This window comes from Mycteria americana, chromosome 1 (assembly GCF_035582795.1).
Source record: "Mycteria americana isolate JAX WOST 10 ecotype Jacksonville Zoo and Gardens chromosome 1, USCA_MyAme_1.0, whole genome shotgun sequence".
NCBI classification, from domain to species: domain Eukaryota; kingdom Metazoa; phylum Chordata; class Aves; order Ciconiiformes; family Ciconiidae; genus Mycteria; species Mycteria americana.
This window is the reverse complement of record NC_134365.1, coordinates 137185691-137204686: the sequence shown is the minus strand read 5'-3', so window position 1 is coordinate 137204686 and position 18996 is coordinate 137185691. Positions and strand designations below refer to the sequence as shown.

General features: G+C 44.9%; 2 protein-coding genes across 3 annotated transcripts in view; one reads left to right on the top strand and one right to left on the bottom strand.

Moving 5' to 3' along the window:
• Positions 1-18996, bottom strand: part of RBBP7 (RB binding protein 7, chromatin remodeling factor) — a 459800-nt gene that overhangs the window by 29873 nt on the left and 410931 nt on the right. The gene's annotated exons all lie outside the window — the stretch shown is intronic.
• REPS2 (RALBP1 associated Eps domain containing 2) overlaps positions 10298-18996 on the top strand; it is a 99218-nt gene continuing 90519 nt past the window's right edge. For both annotated transcript variants that reach the window (XM_075491894.1, XM_075491893.1), the window contains exon 1: positions 10298-10685. In XM_075491894.1, the coding sequence (XP_075348009.1) occupies positions 10476-10685 (210 nt within the window). In that variant the 5' untranslated portion in view covers positions 10298-10475. The remainder of the gene's footprint in view (positions 10686-18996) is intronic.

Genomic DNA, 18996 nt, shown 5'->3' with positions numbered 1-18996 from the left:
TGTGTAAATTCCGTATTCTTTCATGGATTTTAAAGTTAGGCATGTACAAAGAGATCTGGCCCTCCGGCTATGGGATTACCTGACTGTGTTTATTGTAGCAAGAGTTAGCAGAAGAAAGACTCAGTTATGCCACAGAACATAGTAAGATTAACCCCCAAACTCAGTATCGTCCTACTCTGGTTTTGACTGTAGATCTTCATACTTTATGAACTTTTTCATATTGTTTTATCCCAATATTGCAAGTTAAAAAATATGACACTGATAGCATAAACTTTTCTAGAAATTAATACGGTCCTCTGTAACTATATTAGGATATAGACTTCATAAAAATTTATCTTGTTTACCCTGAATGAGCAAAAGAAAAATAAATTAGCAAACAAAAGAGAAGAAAAAAAACCCAGGCCCTGTTTAAGCAAATCATACTCCTTCATATCAATTACACTTTGAGTAAGTACGCTCATTAAATTATAACAGACGCGCTGGAAATGTTCCTCCCTTAAGCTATCCATAGTTTTAGAGAAGGCAAGACTTGCCAAATGTATAGCATTTAAACTATGTGGAAAGTACAACAGTGTTCAAAAATACAACTGTTCAAAAATGTTTGTCCGCTTGCTAAAAAAAGAGGGTGCGTATTCACTGGGAACCCGGGGATTCTAGTAGCGAGGGCTTCGCTTTTGAGCTGTCCGTCTTCAAAATGGTTCTTCTGTGGCTTCATCAGGTCCCTTTACTGCTTCCGCAAGGCTACCAGACAGGGACACTGTTTAGGTGGTTCATATGTTAAAGCAAAACCACCAGACATCCCTAGGAGTTTTAATTCAGAGTGGCAATTTTTTGTAAAACCTTTTGTCTCTAGCTGTGCTTTTTTAGGACAGACTAATCCTGAGTTTCCCGGCAGTGTTCTTGCACCCGAACGGTGGGGACTGCACTATCGGTTATGAGCAGAACGGGCGCGTTGTTGTAGGAAATATTTGTAAAACGTCTAACTGACCAAGCGCAAAAGAGTAGCTACACATCCCGGAGTGTTTTTCTCATACCAGAGCCAGGAGCGGTTGATGTACCACACCCAGAGGAGTAAACAGGAAAGGCTGCATCTACCGCTTTGTGCTGCAGCGTGCCTGCCAAGGGGAGCCGCAGGATACCTCCGGGCAGATCCATGCAGGCAGACCTGAGCTCCCCGGTGCTGCTATGCTCGGCGCTGGCCGAGACAGCAGACGGGAGGATGGTTGCACCAGTGCACCTAGGCACCTTCCTCTCACAACTACCTCTGTCCAGCCAACCTGGGGGAAAGGCAGAGAGCCTGAACTCTGCCTCCACCTCTTTGCGTAGACGTCCGTCCTTCCTTCCTCCCTCCCTTCTTCCCTTCCTTCCTTTCCTTTCTTCCTTCCTTCCTTTCTTCCTTTCTTCCTTCCTTTCCTTTCTTCCTTCCTTTCCTTTCTTTCTTCCTTCCTTTCTTCCTTTCCTTCTTTCCTTCCTCTCTTCCTCCCTTCCTTCCTTTCTTCCTTTCCTTCTTTCCTTCCTCTCTTCCTCCCTTCCTCCCTTTCTTCCTTTCCTTCTTTCCTTCCTCTCTTCCTCCCTTCCTTCCTTTCTTCCTTTCCTTCTTTCCTTCCTCTCTTCCTCCCTTTCTTCCTTTCCTTCTTTCCTTCCTCTCTTCCTCTCTTCCTCCCTTTCTTCCTTTCCTTCCTCTCTTCCTCCCTTCCTCCCTTTCTTCCTTTCCTTCTTTCCTTCCTCTCTTCCTCCCTTCCTTCCTTCCTTCTTTCCTTTCCTTCTTTCCTTCCTCTCTTCCTCCCTTTCTTCCTTTCTTCCTTTCCTTCTTTCCTTCCTCTCTTCCTCCCTTTCTTCCTTTCCTTCTTTCCTTCCTCTCTTCCTCCCTTCCTTCCTTTCTTCCTTTCCTTCTTTCCCTCCTCCCTTCCTCCCTTCCTCCCAGCTGATCTCCAGTGTTACAAATTTGCTGCAATTTAGAGCTGAATATTCAAAGCTGGCATCAGCCACAGGTTCCAAATGATGCACTCGGGCACAGAAGCAGGATTTTCTAATCGAAGGGGCCGTATGCTCTGATGGAAGTGGAGTGAAGAGAGTCCTCTAGCACTTGCAAAGAGAGGGAAGGGGAGGGGAAGTACCTTGCGGGGGGAGGTCCAGCAAGGGAAGATAGGGAACACAGTGGTAAGTCACTGGCAAGGAGGATGAGAGAGGGATGATAGGAAAGGTCCCAGGTCACCCACACCAGGGCAGGGAAAAGTGGGATCACTCAAAGGAGCAGGGTGAAATAGGGCAGAGGCTGCTTGGGAGATGCTCTTTACTTCTTTTATTTGAAAGATGCTTCTAAAAGCTGATCTCTTCTTTTTACTGTGCTACTGATCATTCTCTGATCTAGAGCTCTCCTTGCGGGTGTTGTGTCCCCATGCTTCTCCCGTGCAATCTGCTCCTGATGCACTTCTGCGTGACACTCTGCTGAGCAACACTGGAAATCCCGTAGCTAGCACCGAAGAGCTGGTACGTCCCCACAGCCCAGCCCAGTGCTGTTCACAGATGGTAGCTTGGACTCCATAAGGGTAACTTTGCCATTAGCCTTCCCCTGAGCTTGTCAGCTTAGGCACGGGCGGCTGTACCACTCTGATTTGCAAGCTAGTGGGTCTGGTTCCTGCATGGCATCTCTGAACTGTATTGTGGAGCCTGCTCATCTGCACAGAAAACTGAAATAACTTCTGAACCATATAATCAAATCCTGCATTTCACCAACTTAGTCCCTGTTAGTCACCGTCATTACACCTCAAGTAGCACCAGTCAGTCCTGATTGCTAGTCCTTCACTGAATTTATTTGCTCCCCATTACCCTTTCGGAGTATCTGAATGCCCTACAAACATTGCCTGTATCTCACAAGACTGCTGTACAATTAGAAAATATTTTCTTTGTACTACTAACAAAGAATGTCTGCAGGGTTGCACGGCAAAGGTAGTGAAGGTAGGAGCGGTGCCAGATTTTTCTGAGTCTCACTAAGATACAATCCTCAGTCACAAGACTGTAATTTATCTTCCTTACACGCATCTTCCCTCTCCACCATGATGAGATTGAATATCTAATCTCTATACTGAATAACAGTATCTCAGCTGTCAACTGCCTGGAATTCTTACACCAGGGGAAAAAAGGAAGAGCATGTATAAATAGCAAAGCAAATAGCATTCTAACAATATTTAGTCTTTGCCAGTCAATACTGGCAATATGAGCACATGTAACTAAAACCCAAAGATTTTATATAATAATGGACATGTGTTAGCTCAATAACATCAAATGTATGTACATATGCACGGACTAGCCTTTATTTTAGGCCTGATCCTATTCCGATTTTAAATCCTGGCTTTAGATACCTCAACAGCAAATCTATAAAGGGCTTTAAGCACATTGAGTTGCAAAGAATACAAGCCATCTCTTTTCTCACGCTGCTGTAAATGAAGAATAACTTCGGTGAAGCTGCTGTGGCACCAGCAAAGGCCAGTGAGTGGGGAAGCAAGCTGGCAGTACTCGGTGAGGAGGTGGTTAGCCAGCCCTATTCCCTCCTGAAGCCTGCAAGCAGGAAACAAAGCTTGCAGAGGAGCCTGGGGAGAGCATCTTGCTCTACGTTGCAAGAGGCTCCAAGGGCGGAGCAGTTCCTGGGGATGTGCCGTAAACCGTCTTGTGCTCTGTCTTCATTGTGGCCCAGGTCAAGCTCTCTAATCTGTGTGGGATCTCTTGTGTTCAGCTCTGCAGCTCTGCCTCCTATGAGAGAGGGGAATAAATTACCTCCGTGGTACCTTTCCCTGCCTGCTGATTGCTGGCCATGAACAGGCTGGCGATGATGTCTGGGCTAGCAGTGACACTAAGAGTCCAGCTGTGGTCTGTGTGATTTTTCCTGTGCAGTCTCCTGTTTGTGGCTTCAGGGGCTCTGATGGTCAGAGGCTGTCCCTGCTATAGGAGAGCTTTACCAGAAAATGAGAAGACCTTCTCCTGTGCTGCTGAGAAACAACGCCCGATCCAAACTAACGCCACTCAGGTCTCTCAGGTTTCTTTTCTTCGAAAGTGATATCCCAGGTTATCTGTTGGGAGCTCGGAGGGGTGGGAGAAGGGAAAGGAGGTTCTCACATGATGGTGCAGTGGCTGTGCAACCAGGCTGCAGCTGGCACTTCTCCGAGCTGTGCCACCCAGCCCGTCCCTGCTGCCCCAGCGCTTGCTCCACCACCCTGTGCCAGGCACAGCTGCCCAGCTCCGGACAAACCCTACCTTGTGAGAGAGGTTACGAAGAGGTAGAGAGGCCACGACATGGTGCTGCAGATGAGGGCGATGCAGCTCCGGCTGCTGGGGAATATGAGCCAGCTGTGTTTCTCCGTCTTTGCACGGGAGATCTGAGCGTTGGAGGTTGCTATCACATTGCAGGCCAGGCTGCGGTTACTGCGGCTTTTGCATAACGAGCGATGCAGTGAAAGTACAGCCCTTCTCAAACCGATGCTGAATGAAAAGCTTTGTCACGTGCAGGTTACAAGCTTTATGTCTCAGTGCATGTTCCTGCAGAAAATGCCTGCAATGTTACTTACTGCAATTGCAATGACATTGTGGCTGTATTTGGTCTGGGAAAATCAGTCTTAAATAGAATTTATTGTTGGTGTATCTCCACTGTCTGTGCTAACAGCAGAAGCCATAGCGTATTGCGGCAGCTTTGTGTTTTATATTGAGTTCATGAATTAACTAGAGGACAAAGTGGACCATTTGCTGTGTTAAAATGTAACTAGGAATATGGCGCAAGGGCATACCATTTGCCTTAAAGGGAACTTATTTAGGTCAAAACTGCATATGAAGCATGAGACTGCAGTAGCAGCATTGAAAGTCCTTTTTGGTCAATAGGTTATCTCATAACTGAACACTTAGAATTTTTTTCCAAATCTGAAGCCAAAAATCTTGAGAGGCAAATTAGCAGAAGGACACACAGAAGAGTGGACGTGCAGTGATTTTTTACTTAATTGTGATCTCTTCAAATGGAAAACATGCATTTTGCTTTGCATTAATGGCGTCACTATAATGATTAATGTCTCTGTCCCTTTCTGTGATTATTTTTCTCTTAAGAGTGTGGTTGCCAGTAACAGTTTGTTAAGAGAAACAAGTGATGGAACATTAGCCACCTCACCAAGCACTAAGAAATTTTCTTTAATTATAATCTGTGCTCTTGTAATAGCCCCTTCTGCCTAACATGCATTTCCCTCCTTGTCCATGAGAATAGAGTTAACTTTCAGGATATATTGCAAGATCTATCTTTTAAGTTGTGTCTGTGGGAGAAGACAATCATAGGTCCCTCTTCTTTGTTTTTTTTTAATTTTTAGTTTTTCTGCATGTGACTTCCAGGATCATGTAGATCTTCCCCTGGCAGCATTTCTTGGTTCAGGCTTTCAAGCGTGCTGATGATTGACTTTTAGGAACCATTGCCCTGCAATACGGTAAGGTTGGGTGTATCCTGGTTGAAACCGGGTGTTTGGATAGTTGCTGAAGGCTTTGTGAAATTCCTAAGTTAAAGCACAAATGATAGAGGAACCACATTTTATAGTGCTTGGTTTGTTGAGTGACCTTTTGCATCTACAGAATATAAAAGTAAGTGGATAATCTTTCAAATCTAAACCTAAAGTAATAACAAATGTGCACCTAATTTTTTTCTTTCAATTTCACGTGAAGCCGTCATTTTAAAAGAAATAAAATTCCAGAGGCTTTGATGGAATTAATTGAAATGAGGCTGTACTTTCCTGGAAAGTTACCTAAAAAGCAGTACACCTTTTTTGGCCTTGCTTTTACAAGGATGTGTGCATGGGCTTAGCCTTATGCCACTAAAGCTCACACTACATGAATAAATCTTTGTAAAAGGACTTTGTAAATTCTAAACACAACTAGTTGTGAAATCATTATAAGTTACAAGTTTTTCCTGTAACTAAGAAACTGTACATACCAGTAAATAGAAACAATTCAAGTATTTATTGTTTGCTAGAAAAAATAATGTCAGTTATGTAAACTGGATTGAAATTTGACTTATGAAAGTATGGTTTAGATCTGTGTGTGGTCCTCCTTCCCTCCCCACCCAAATAATAAATATATGGATATTTGTCAAATATTTTATGACACCAACTGTTATTCTCTATTATGTACTCAGTTGCTTACGGCAAAAACTGTCAGGAACTGCATCTTCCACAATCTGCTCAGAGAAGGCAGTTTTCACCTACGATGCCATCTAATTTTTGAAAAGAATTAATTGGTCAGAGCTAGGAAACAGCCACTTTTTCTTAGGGGGTTTTCATGCATTAGAGGTATTAACAAGCTGGAAAACAGGGAATCAAATTTTACAGCTCATTAACCATTTCTCCTGTTTTTCTTAGAGATGGAATATCTTCATGCAAGCAACAATGCAAGGAATAATAAGAGTATTCGCACGCTGAATCGATACACAAAACTACAAGCTTGTCAATTATATTCCAAGCACGCCTGATGCCATGGCTGGGAAACCTGCCCCACCAGTTGCTTGTCATCAAAGTCTTCTTTCATTTTGCAAAGAGCATAAATAAAGAGAATTGTTATTAGGAACGATGGGTGAGATTCACTCGAACTGATTTGCTAAAAGCTAAATCACTGAAAAGCTAAATCACGGTTTTCCAGCCAACCATTTGCCTATGTTTCTGAAGCTTCACTCAGTGATATGCGGGGTATTTTCACTGTCAACAGAAAGCAGCTGCCAGCCAGATCTCATGCCTTTTGGGCCAGGGCAAGTTTGACATGATCTAAACCCTAAGACTAGTGAAATAACATACAAATTTGGGCGACTGGTCTTTGGTTGTACTGCTTAAATAAAAATAGTTCCCAGGATCCCCTAAACACTAAATTATTGGGAGGGATTTTTTACTGGTGATTATGTATTATATGTCATATTATACATGACAATTTATACCGACGATTTCATCCTAAAGAAAAATATACCTATCATACATATGACTACTATTCCTACTAGCACGTCTTTGGAAGTAGTAGTTATTAATTTTTTTTTTTACTACGACTTCAGTCTCCCTCCCACATGTGATCACACAATTGTTTGCAGGACTGCTGCTGGCTGGGTTTAAAGTAAGTCATTGCATTATTATTTGGGTGGGGAGGGAAGGAGGAAAGGAGGACCACACACAGAGGACCAAACCATACTTTGATAAGTCAGATTTCAATCCAGTTTACGTTACTGCCTTTATTTTTTTCCAGCAAACAATAAATACTTGAATTGTTTTGATTTACTGGTATGTAGCATTTCTGAGTTATAGGGAAGTTTGGTAACCTGTAATGACATCACAACTTCCCTGTAAACAGGAAGGTTGAATCTCTCTTCCTGCGATACTTGTATGGCTTCTGTTATCATGAAGTGCCTCTCAGTCTGAACTCGTGTACCCTCACAAGAGCCTTAAAGCACGCAAGGACCGTCAACGCCATTGCACAAGGCGCACCGGACTGTATAGAAAGTGGCTCTGGCACCCAGGGTGGATTAAAGCTCTCTGTAAGTATTGGGCTCAGCACAGTAACTTGGTGTGGTTGGCACTGCTAAGTGCCGAAGGACGCCTGCCATTCAGAGGTGGCAGGCGGACGCCTGGGCACCCCCTGTGTTCCCCAAAGGTGTGCTCGTGCCCACGGGGTGTTCAGCTCACGCCTATTACACTTATAAGCTCACACTTATTTTGCAGAAATAAGAGGCATGGATTTCCTTGCCTCCTCCCTCAGCTTGTGGGGGTTCACTTCTTCAGTGGAGACGACACGTTGGAGATTACAGTACTGGGGTAGGCTGGTTTGGAGCACAGCCACTGTGTCGTTTCTGATGAGAGTGGGATGTATGGAGAGAGGAATGCAAGTTTTACAGGTCAAGGAAGAAGAGAAAATTGTCCAAAGGAAAAAAAAAGCAAAAAAGCAAGCAGCTGTGTTTGTTTGCAGTAAGAGGTGTGGCTGGTAAAACAGACTATTGTGTTCTGAGACAGTGGGTGTTTCCAATATCTTCCTGCCATGGTCCACCTTAGAAAAACTTAGAAAAACTGAGGCCGACGCACCAACAAAGGTCAAACGGTGCCTGCTGCAGTGTTGGAGAAGGGAGTATTTGTTGTGAGGAGACATTAGCATTGCAAGTTTTAAGATGGTCAGTATCAATGAGCATCTTCAGGCACAGGAAAATGCACAATTAGCACAAATTGCTGACAGTATTTTCCTTTGCTTGGCAGCATAACATCTCTCTTGTTCAAGTTCAGCTGTAGGACAGCTGTTCTTCCATAAGCTAGTTTGAAGATATTATTCTGTTTTCATGAGAGCCATAAAGTTAAACATGGCAATAGTTAGGTAAAGCCCTACGTCATCTCCACATGCCTGGTACCATTTCCTCTGACCAGTATCTTGTACCTGACTGAAGATACAGAAGAAGGCCAGCGACATCTTAGGACTCTCCAGGTGAAGAACCTAGCCGTTGAGGGGTCGCTCACTCTCTGCTCTGCAGAGCCTTCTCAAGAGGACTCACAGCATTTTTCTGAGCTACTATGGGTCTTTGCCACTTCAAGTTGGGCTACAAGATTCTGTTTCTGAAATAGTCTTGCCCTCCTTCCAAACAGTATGTTTTAAAATGAGAAAATACCATGACAATCCACTGTCCCTAACGGAACAAAGATTTCTCTGTAACACTCCATCCTTAAACACAACCATCAATTACTCACCCGCCCATAACTGCAACTGATACCCATTCAGCGTTCCACACGTTGAGAGGACGGGCACGGGTCTTCATTTCGGATCAGAGGAATTAAAGGTTTGCATGTTTTGTGTAGGTGAGAAGGAGGCACAGATGCATGGTGTGGAGAGGATAACGTAGTTTTAACAAGATTTTAAAAAGAGGTAACAGGTCTTGGGTTAACAAGGACAGAGGTGATGAGCTAGGAATTTTTTTTCGCTTTACAAACCATAAATCAAACTGATAGCAATTTTAACTGAAGTAACCCTAACCTTATATTTTCTAGTAAAAACATTATGTAAAATTATTACCTTTGGATTTTATATTTTGCCAGAATTAATAGTAAACAAGCATATAAAAATAAACCACATTGACTTCCTAAATATTTTGAGTTTAGGAACATGGCTAACAACATGAGCCACATGATGCTAATGGTACAGGACTGCAAGCCAATAACGAGTGATCCATGGCCAGGCTGCATCTCAGCACCAGAGCCGCTGCGGAGAGAACTGTTTGCTCTTCTGCAGGTCATCGGCATTCACAAGCATCACCTTCCGGTTGATTATTTTACTCCTCGAAATGCCCCAAAGAGTTGCTGGGAGGAAAGGCTCCGAAAAACAGTGTGAGACCCACGAAGATCTTCTTTGCTGGGATGTACGCAGCCCTCCTACCTTGGGTCGCGACCTGCCTGACTTTTAAGGAGGTGCTTGCCCTGCAAGGGGAACATTCACAGTGTTAACCGCTGACAGAGGAGTAATAAAGAGGAATCTTGTCTCCATGAACAAGGGGCTCTTTGCCCTTCGTGCTAGAGCAAAAACTATAGAGAACACGGTGAGGTGTTTCTCTGTTCAGCTGTCACGGCTGGTCCATTAGGACTCACTCAGGGTATTACGTTATTGCATTTCCTCCCTGCAGCACCCGCGCTGCATTTTCAGCGGCAGGCGATACTTTTGGAAAGGCTGCAGACAAAGGCCCACCGTATCTGGGGAGAAAAATGAGTACCGCCGAGCTCTGTGACCGCAGCTCCACAGCGGGAAGGTGAGGGCCCAAGCCCCTGGCCAGGGAGCCCAGGCGGGGCTGTGCCGGCCGGGCAGGCCCGGGGAGCCCAGCAGGGCTGGCAGGGGCTCGGCGGGGACGGGCACCAGGCCGCCATGGTGTAGGCCGGGGCGGGACGGGTCACCCGGCCCCCGAGCAGTTTTGACGCCTCTGCTCCCGGCCGGCGGCGGCGCCGGGGCCCTCGCTGCCCGTGGGCCTGCCCCGTGGCACGGCGATGCTCTGCCCCACGCAGCGCCCAAATCCGGGGGCTGGCGGCGAGCGCGGGCGGTCGGTAGTTAAGATTAAAACCAAACCAACTCAGGAAAAAAAAAAAAAAGGCAATACGAAAAAAGGCGCCAGGCGGAGAGCGGGGCAGGCGTGGCGGAGCCGTGAGGGGACGCCGCCACCACGCGGGGCCGCGGCCGGCGGGGTCCCGACGCGGGGCCGCTGGGTGCGGGGCGGAGCGGCGGGTCGAGGCGGGGCCGGGAGGGGGAGGCGGCGGGAGCGGCTCCCGGCGGCGGCAGCGGCTGGGGCACTGCGGAGCCGGCGCGGCGGCCGCACCGGGCGCAGGCGGGGGGTGGGGGGGGCTGCACCTTCCCCGCCGCAGCGCGGCGCCGCCTCCCGCCCGCCCGGCCGCCACACCTCCCCCCGGCGGCGCGGCACCCGCTGCCCCGCCGCACGGCTCTGCCTGCGCCGCCCCGCCATGGAGCAGGGGCCGGCGGGGGGGTCCGCCGCCGCCGCCGCTACCACCGCCGGCACCGGGGGGCTGCTCCTGCCGCTGAGCGAGAGCGAGCAGCAGCGCTACTCCGAGCTCTTCTCGCGGTGCTGCCCGCCCCCCGAGGCGGCCGCCGGGGGCAGCAGCGTGGGCGAGCTGTTCCGGGCCTCCCAGCTGCCCCCGGACACGCTGCACCAGGTGGGTCGGGGGGCGGCCGGCGCGCCCCGAAGTTGCGGGGTGCGGGCGGAGGGGGGGAACGGGACGGGACGGGACCCGCTCCCTCAGCCCTGCGGGAGAGGGGCTGGCGCTGCCTCCGCCGGAAAGTTAGGGGCTGCGGGGCGGGCCGGTGCCCTGCCGCCCCTGCCCTGCCCTGCCCTGCCCTGCCCGCGGGGCCGGGGCGAGCGGCGGCTCCGTCCGCGGCGGCTGGGGCGGGCGCGGAGCGCGGGCGGTGCGGGCGGCGGAGCAGAGCGCTGCCCGCGCCAAAACGCCGCTGGAGCGGGGCTCGGCTTCGCACCGCAGCGGCGTGGATGGCGGTGTCCGGGGCTGCTTTGTGTCCGATTTCTTTTTTCAGACAAGCTGCGAATAGTGGCAATATTCAGTCGTCGTCTTTCTTCTGCCTTCCAGGTGTTCGTGTGTTAGGGATAGGCGATGTCGTGTTTGTTCGTGCTTCGGCACAGAGTCACTGGGCTAGGCGTAAGGTTATGTGTAGCCCTTCGGCGTCTGCGTGCGGTTTCCCGGGTCGAGCCGGTAATGTCATTAACTTCTGCAAAAGGGCCCCCGAATGTCATAAAGACAGTTGTGTTCGTAGAGCTGTAAAGGGCACGCGATGTGTTTAATTCCTGGCTTAACACTGATATTTGTTGTTTAAGTGTTGTTTCAGTGGAAAAGATCTGTAGGTAAAATGACGTTGCGGTGCTTCTACGTCTGTCCTTGAGAGCAGATCACGTTTGGGTCGGAAGTGGGAGCCTCTCGCACCATCAGAGCAGCAGAGTCCCAGAAGAGGTCCCCAACAGAGGCTATGAGGCAAAACCCTGCTTGGTTTTGAGGAGGAGCTTGGTCAGGCTGTGGGAAGGCTCGTGCCGTGCAGTTTCCAGTGGCAGGGAAGAGCCGGGCTTGTGGTCTTCTCCACCTGTGGATTAGTAATTTGACTAATGCGCCGTAGTTTCATAATACTTCTGACAATAAACTGAACAGAGGTAGGGTATTCCTGTTTATTTTACTTTATTTTATTTTTGTTTACAGGAATTATGTTCTTCAGTAGTCGTTATTTATCAACCAGAAAAAAGTTACGTTGAAGTTGAGCCGAAGTATAGTTATACCTGGGCACCGCCTGAGGGTACTAAACTCCTCCACTGCTTTCCCGATAGCTGTCAGGTCGTCTCATAAGGATTTATACAAATTCATACTACACAGGTGATTCTGAATGGAAATGATGATATTTCAAGGGTATTTTTCCTCTCTTACTTGCCCTGTTTACCAGATCTGTAAAACAAAAATGTTACCGAGCGCTGTAGTACTACTTCATTTTGAGCCACACTGTGGCCTTGGTCTTGCAGGTGAATTGAGCGGTGAAAGTAGAAGTTTCGCATAGATCTAGCACCAAGAGTAGGTCTTTTGCAAAGGGGAAGAAGAGGGCATTTAATTTCAAATAAGAAGGTGTATTTAAGGAACTTGTTAAAGCCCTATTAATAAATTTCTGTGACTTCGGTATTAGTCACTTCATTTTCCAAAGAAGTATGGAAAAAACCTCTTATTTTTGCTATGTAGTTCCTTACCCTATCATTTAAGTGAAATTTATTGTCGTATTGTTATCATAATCTGTTCTGGGGGTCATTTTGATAGTGATATGAGACTTAAGTCTGGAAATGTTGGGGGTTTTTTAATGTTGTTGTTGTTTTTTACTATTTTAGATTATTTCTAGGTATATTTATGCTGTGAGGAGAATATTAGTGGGAAACAAGCCTGTAATTGGTTTCAGGAATATTTGGCTAATAAGGCCTGTGGGATCTGGGGCTGTTTCTCTTCCCCCTTCCTGCCTTCCCCCTCTTGTTTATATGGCACTAATCACAGTGGCGTTCTGCTCTATGGCTAGAGCGTCTGTCCTCAAAACCCACTGCTGTCAGGTATTCTTGCTAACATTTACTGGGACTTAAGAAAAAAAATGAATTAATGTAACGTGTTTAAACAAAACAAATTTGGAAATGTGGATGTTTCGATAGGGAAAACCCCACAACACTGTTTGAGATATTTGCTGATATTTTGTCTTTTATCATACTCCAAAAATGCAGTCTAATAGTTTCTGTTTAAAAAATGCTACCGTTCTAACAATTCTGGGAACAAGGCACAGAGGTTCATGGTATATGTTTTCTGCTAGTACAGGGAACACCCATTTTAGGCAGAGGCAGCTCATTTGGGTTAAGATAATGTGTTTTCTTTGAAATAATTGTTGACCATGAAAGTTTGGGGTTTTTTTTAAATGCTTTTAAAAATCCCCATCTGTCACAATTAGTGCTTAGTACGCAGGCATCCCTACTGACCAACTGAGAAACGGTCATGCTGAGTTTTGCCATGTCAGAAATAGGGAGATTTGGATTGGAAACCAGTTCTGGATTTCTACTAAGCAGAGCCTGCACAGTCCAGAAGGTACTTAACACCATTCCCTGGCCCTTACGTGGGCTATAACAGGAGGCAGCTATGGACCGTTTTGTAAGCAATGTGCAATTTACAGCTTTTTATTCTCAATGTATTCATTGAGGAGCAGTTTTACAGATCAGTATGCTTCCAGAACTGGCATTTAGTGCCACGGCAAAGTCTTGAACCTGTGCTGTTGTCTTCAGGGATTTGTACTTGTGTAATAAGTGGGATAAATCTTTGAGAAAGAAGGAGCCTTTCCTTACACAGTCTTCAGTTGAGATTTCTTGTTGATCAGGAGGACTCTCACAAGCATCACGGGAAATGTCCTTCCACCTTCCTTAACTGTAATGGCAGGGTTTGCAGTCTAGTCAAAAATCACGTGGGTGCATCCCGGCTGGAGTACTGCTGTTGAATATGTCCATTCCTGTGGGAAAAGCAGCAACTCGTGCTCCCAAACAGCAAACAGGCAAGGGTTTTGTTTTGTTTAAAGGTTAGTTGGCTTGATCCAAGAGGTTATTTAGATGAAAGAGGCTAGGTAACAGAGAGCAGGTAGGGAATGTGAGAGCATGTGCCAGAAGAGGAAATGCTGGAATAAATGGAAAAAATCCAAGAGCAGCCGGGTCAGTAGGAGCAGATGGTGTGCACCCGAGAGTCCTGGGTCTTGCTAAGAATGAAGTGATTGAACACAGATTCATTACACCCAGGCTCATTAAAGCCCGCTATTCTGCTGGGCAATAGGGTGCAGCAGAGGTTGTACCTATTTAACTTCCCTTAAAGAAAGAATTGAAGAATGAACTCAGCAAGAGTTCTGGAAAAATGGTTGAAGTTAGCACTAAAATTAAAGATGTCAGACACTTCACAGGACAGAGAAGGGCATGACAGGGACAGGACAGCGTGGTTTTTGTGGACTGTATAATCATACCTCCCCCGCGTACTGGAAGTCTTTGACTAGCCATATAGTGTGGCTAAAGGCAGAACCATTAAGATTTTATTTAGACTTGCACAAAGCCCGTGGCAGATTTTTCACCAGGGGCTTTTAAAGTAACTCTGTAAAATGTCCATAATCTCTTGCCTGAAAGATCTGTGCTAGGATTGTTTTTATTTTTATTTTTAAAAATATTTATGTCAAAGGAGGAAGGAGCAGTCTAGTCACGTGCCATGCAATTATGCAGACTGTCAGAAATAGAAGAAACTCAACAGCGTCAGCCGGATTTATATTTACCCACGTTGGTCAAGTTGAAAATGGTGTTCCCTATGCTTTGACTCCTAATAAAGGGAAAAAGAACTGAATTTGTGCAAAGAAGAAGAAAATCCTGAAAAAATAAATGTTTTGAACTCACTGGGGCCACAAAAATATTGCTGAAGCAAAGACGATCCCACAGCATACTTTGTTACATAGATCAATATTGATAATGCTTCTTAGGAGGGGAGAAGGCAGGCAGAGGTACGCTAGCAGTTGGGAAGAAGGGAGAAGTGACTGCATCTCAGAGCAGAAGGCACCGAGATGGCCATCTGATGGCCATCGGTAGATGGCAACAACAGGTTTGTGTGCCCACAAGGGCAAACTCTCTCTGGGGTTTCTGGCCTCTTCCTTGGAGGAATCGGTTTGATTATGCTCCCTGAGCATCTTGGGATGTTGATGCTCCTCACGAACTGCTGTGCCACAAGCGTTGATGATGGCTGGTTTGCCTTGTCTCATTTTGGGCAATCGATTTGTGACTCCATTTTGAAGCTGGCCGCCAGCGAGTACAGCCTCTCTGCTCCTTGAGTCTGGGACGCCAAAGGGCATTCGTTATGGGTGCCAAGTACCAAGGGGCTGATGCCTGCATGGATTTCAGATAAAATAGTGCTTTATAGAGTCATCGCCCACTGGTCAGCAAAGGAGAGTTACCTTGTGCTAGTTTTACTGTTTGTTGGTATTACTGTGGTCTCTGAAGATTTTGTCTTAAGAAATTAGGGAGCAGGACTGGACTCAAGATTTAGACTGAAATGCTTATCTCTTTTTATTAGTTTCTGACTTACTTGATTAATTCTCACTTGGTTGTCTGATGGTATCTTTAATTCCCAGCTTTATAAACCTTAATCTTATTCGTGGATTTGCACTATCAGCACAGAGATCCAGTTTTCTTAAGAAAACGCATTTTTTCCTCTGCAAATGAACACACTGTGTTATTTTGAGCTCCGAGGATGACAAGTACTAATTGTGTGGTGCTGGGGCTACACAGACGCTGCATTTTTTTAGCTGGAACTCTCCTTCCAGCTCTGTGTGAATAGGGAACACAGACCAGCAATCTTGCTCTTCTTCCACAGGATTCGTGAGTTAATTTGTGTTTATCGTGACTTGTCTCTATAGTTACAACTCTACCGTATTTTTGTGTTCAAAAAGCAGAAGTGCAAATAGATTAAAAAAAAATTGCTGAGTTGATATTTCTTTGGAAAAAGGCCAGTACTTTTTTTATTCCATAAGCATAAATTAGTACCTGCATAATAGCTGGGGTGGGATTAACTGTCTGCCTCAAACAGGCAGAAAAGAATAAGAACTGTAGCAGTTAAAATAGGAACTTTTTGAGGGAGGAAAGTCTGGATTTATCGTTACTTTATAAAAGATAAAATTCGCTCTGTTGTGCCCCTTAACAGAATTTGGCATTATGCTGGTGCTGGAAATGTGATTTAGCTGACTGACTGACTAACAATAAGTCCATCAAAAAGTGATGTTAGCTTAGAGTACACATGGAGAAATTACATCCTACTGACGTCTTAGAGTCAGGAAGAAACAAAAGGGGGAGTACAACTTCATGTAAGCGGTACAGCAAGAAGAGGAAAGGAAAACTGACATTTCAGTATCAATACTTCCGGCCACAATCCCCCAAACTGTCATTGCCTTTCTAGAATCACAAGCAAACTTGTGTTTATGTAAGTAGGAACATGTAAAAAACATAGCAGTATTATTTATTTAAAAAAATATGTAAATCATACCAAAGGGTAAAACATCACCTGAAGCAATTTTGATGATATATTCTATTAAAAAAAAAATTGAGGTCCTAATGCATCTTTAAACTATTGTTTATCATTTAAACTATCATTTAGTAGTCACTGCTTACAAGATTAGTAGTTTTGAGTGCCACAATGTTGAGATACACAGTAGAAGATTTGTAGAAGCTGTTCCTTCCCAAGTGCGTTCCAAATCACTCTGTAAAACCAGAAGCTCCTAGACCTGCTTGTCACAGACATTCAGTGGGATGGTCAGAATTAGCCTGGTCAAGGCCTGCAGCCTTCAGTAATTAACCCTCATTACAACCAAGTATGAATTAATTAGTTTCTTTTCCAATAAAGTAATGCTTTGCTGTGCCAGTGATTTAAAATAATTCTACAAGAGGGATGGAGGAAAAAGATCCATTGGGATGAAAATGAATAACTTTCTTCATGAGAGATTGCTGCAGTATGAAGCAGTGATGATGAGTAATTTTTTTGTGGGTTTTTTTTCCTTTTTTTTTTTTTTTTTTAAGTGGTTTTGTCATGGTACTTGTGTTAAGTGCAGTGGTTTCACCAAGCAGTTGAGTATAACCTCTTTTTCTCGTGCATGTATCTACAGCAATATGCAGTCAGTATCGTGATGTTCATACACAGATTGACTGATGTTGTCCACAATCTGTTTTGCAAAGGACACGTAGGACACAGAATGCACCTACTTCAGTGCGGGAATCTAGCGCAGACACCCCCACAAAAGAGGGTTGGTATAAACTCTGCAAACATGAATTTAGCTGAGCTGAAAAACTTAGCCAAGACAGATTCATGAAAGATGGAACAAGCATTTCTGTGACAAGGAATCAGGATAAATAACCTATTTAAATTTAAAATATTATGAATTGAGAAATATGTTTGAAATAATATTTGTAAAGCAGGATTCTTTGACGTATTAACATCTAAACATACCAACGTATGGTAAAATAAAACATTAATGAGCAATATGTGCTAGTTCAACTTTTGAAGATAGTCAAATGATTGAACAGCTGAGTTAGTGGATAATTAACTAGAAAAGGTTGCTGGAGTAGAAAACCAAATAGTAATCCCCTCTTCCTGAACAGGGGGAATATTTTCTTTTTCCAGTGTATTCAGGAGCATTATTTGGTGGCCACTGCATAAAATTGAGAACTCTGTTGGGAAGTCCCGTCCCCCCCCCCCCGCAGTTTAGATACGATGATGAGGTGGAAGGATGTGGTGGGACGAGGTCCATTCCTTCTGTCATCTGGTAGGACACAGTGACCAGGAATAATCAGCTAAATCACTAACTGCAAATTATACTTAGTTTATTTACCAAAGTGTTTAAAAGACAAAACATGTTTTTATAAACTTCTAAGTGTTTGTATACATAAGAAGTGTGTGGTTTTCGTTTTCTAGCAGATGAAGATGGTCTGTGTATTTTTAAATTAATTCCAGTTTTCATGTAAATTTCACTTTGCGTATATCACATGTACCTACACAAGTAGACGTATCTCTTATTAAAGATTATAATGGAGCAAATTTCTTAGGAAAAAAAAATAAGATGTATATTAAGCTACGTGGTTGCTTAAATATTTTAAAATCACAGAATCGTGTAGGTTGGAAAAGACCTTTAAGATCATCAAGTCCAACCATAAACATAACACTGCCAAGACCACCACTATACCAAGTCCCTAAGCACCTCATCCAAACGTCCTTTAAATACCTCCAGGGAAGGGGAGTCAACACTTCCCTGGGCTACTTGTTTAGTAAAATGCTATTTGTTTAATAAAATGCTACTTGTTTAGTAAAAACAAATGTTACTGTATTTAAAAAAAATATATATATTGATTTAATCATGACCAACTGATGAGACAGATCTTTATCTAGAAAAATAACTAGGAAGTTCCAATACAGACCAAAAAGGGAATGAGAGTCTTATCTCTTCAGACTCAAATAATGTTTTAAATAACTTATTTCTCCCATGAGTCTGCCTTGCAAACGTTAAGGTTAAGCTGCTTCGTGCTGCCGGTTGGTTTAGGCTGGGTGGTAGGTTCGGAGAGGAGTGCTGAAGAAGCCGTCTCGGACAAGCGTCCCCCAGCAGGTTGTCACGCCGTGCGGAGCGTGCCTGTGCTGTGCGGTGGGCTCTCTCCAGTTGGGACTAGGCCTGCTTAAAACTACCCCAAGGTTACACGCTGCCTGTTAAATTGACGTTGTACCCGCATGAGTCATTCAGCGGCCTTCCTAACGAACACAAATGGCTGAGCAGAGCTACAAGTGCCCCACTTACTGCAGCATGATTAGCAAATGTCTTTTAAGGAAAAAAAAAAAAAAAAAAGGTTCTTGGGGAACTTTAGGTAGCCTGACTACCAAAGCACATCTTCCGTGTTTTCTTCTGCTGCTTTATTTTTGATCTCTGTGGGGTTTTTTCTTCCCTGAGCAGTCTCCCCCCATCCAAAAAAGCTGCAAATGGTTCTTCTGGTATCTTATCCTTGCATCTGCAAGGCCTTGCAATCTGAACGTGCACCTCGCTTGGTCCTCTTCTCTGACAGGAGGTGGTGGGGAGCTACTCCTTTGAGCAGGGCCATACCTGAAGCACTGGATTCGGACCTCGTCATTCCCATTGGCTTGGTGGCACTGAAAATTTAGAGTCGGCTAATGGGAAACGCTTGGCTGAGCTTGAATTTAAGCTGTCTGAACATGGCCCGCGGTGTCCGCTTGCTCACTACGGTAGGAGTCATGAAGCTGAATTCCACTTTCAATAGCGAATGTCTTAGCATTACTTTATTATTGTTATTTATTATTAATTTAGAGTGGTTTTTGGCATGAGCCTTTCAAATCCATTTACTTTTATTTTTAATCCTTTCTTCTTCTTAAAGTCTCTTTTTCCACACCA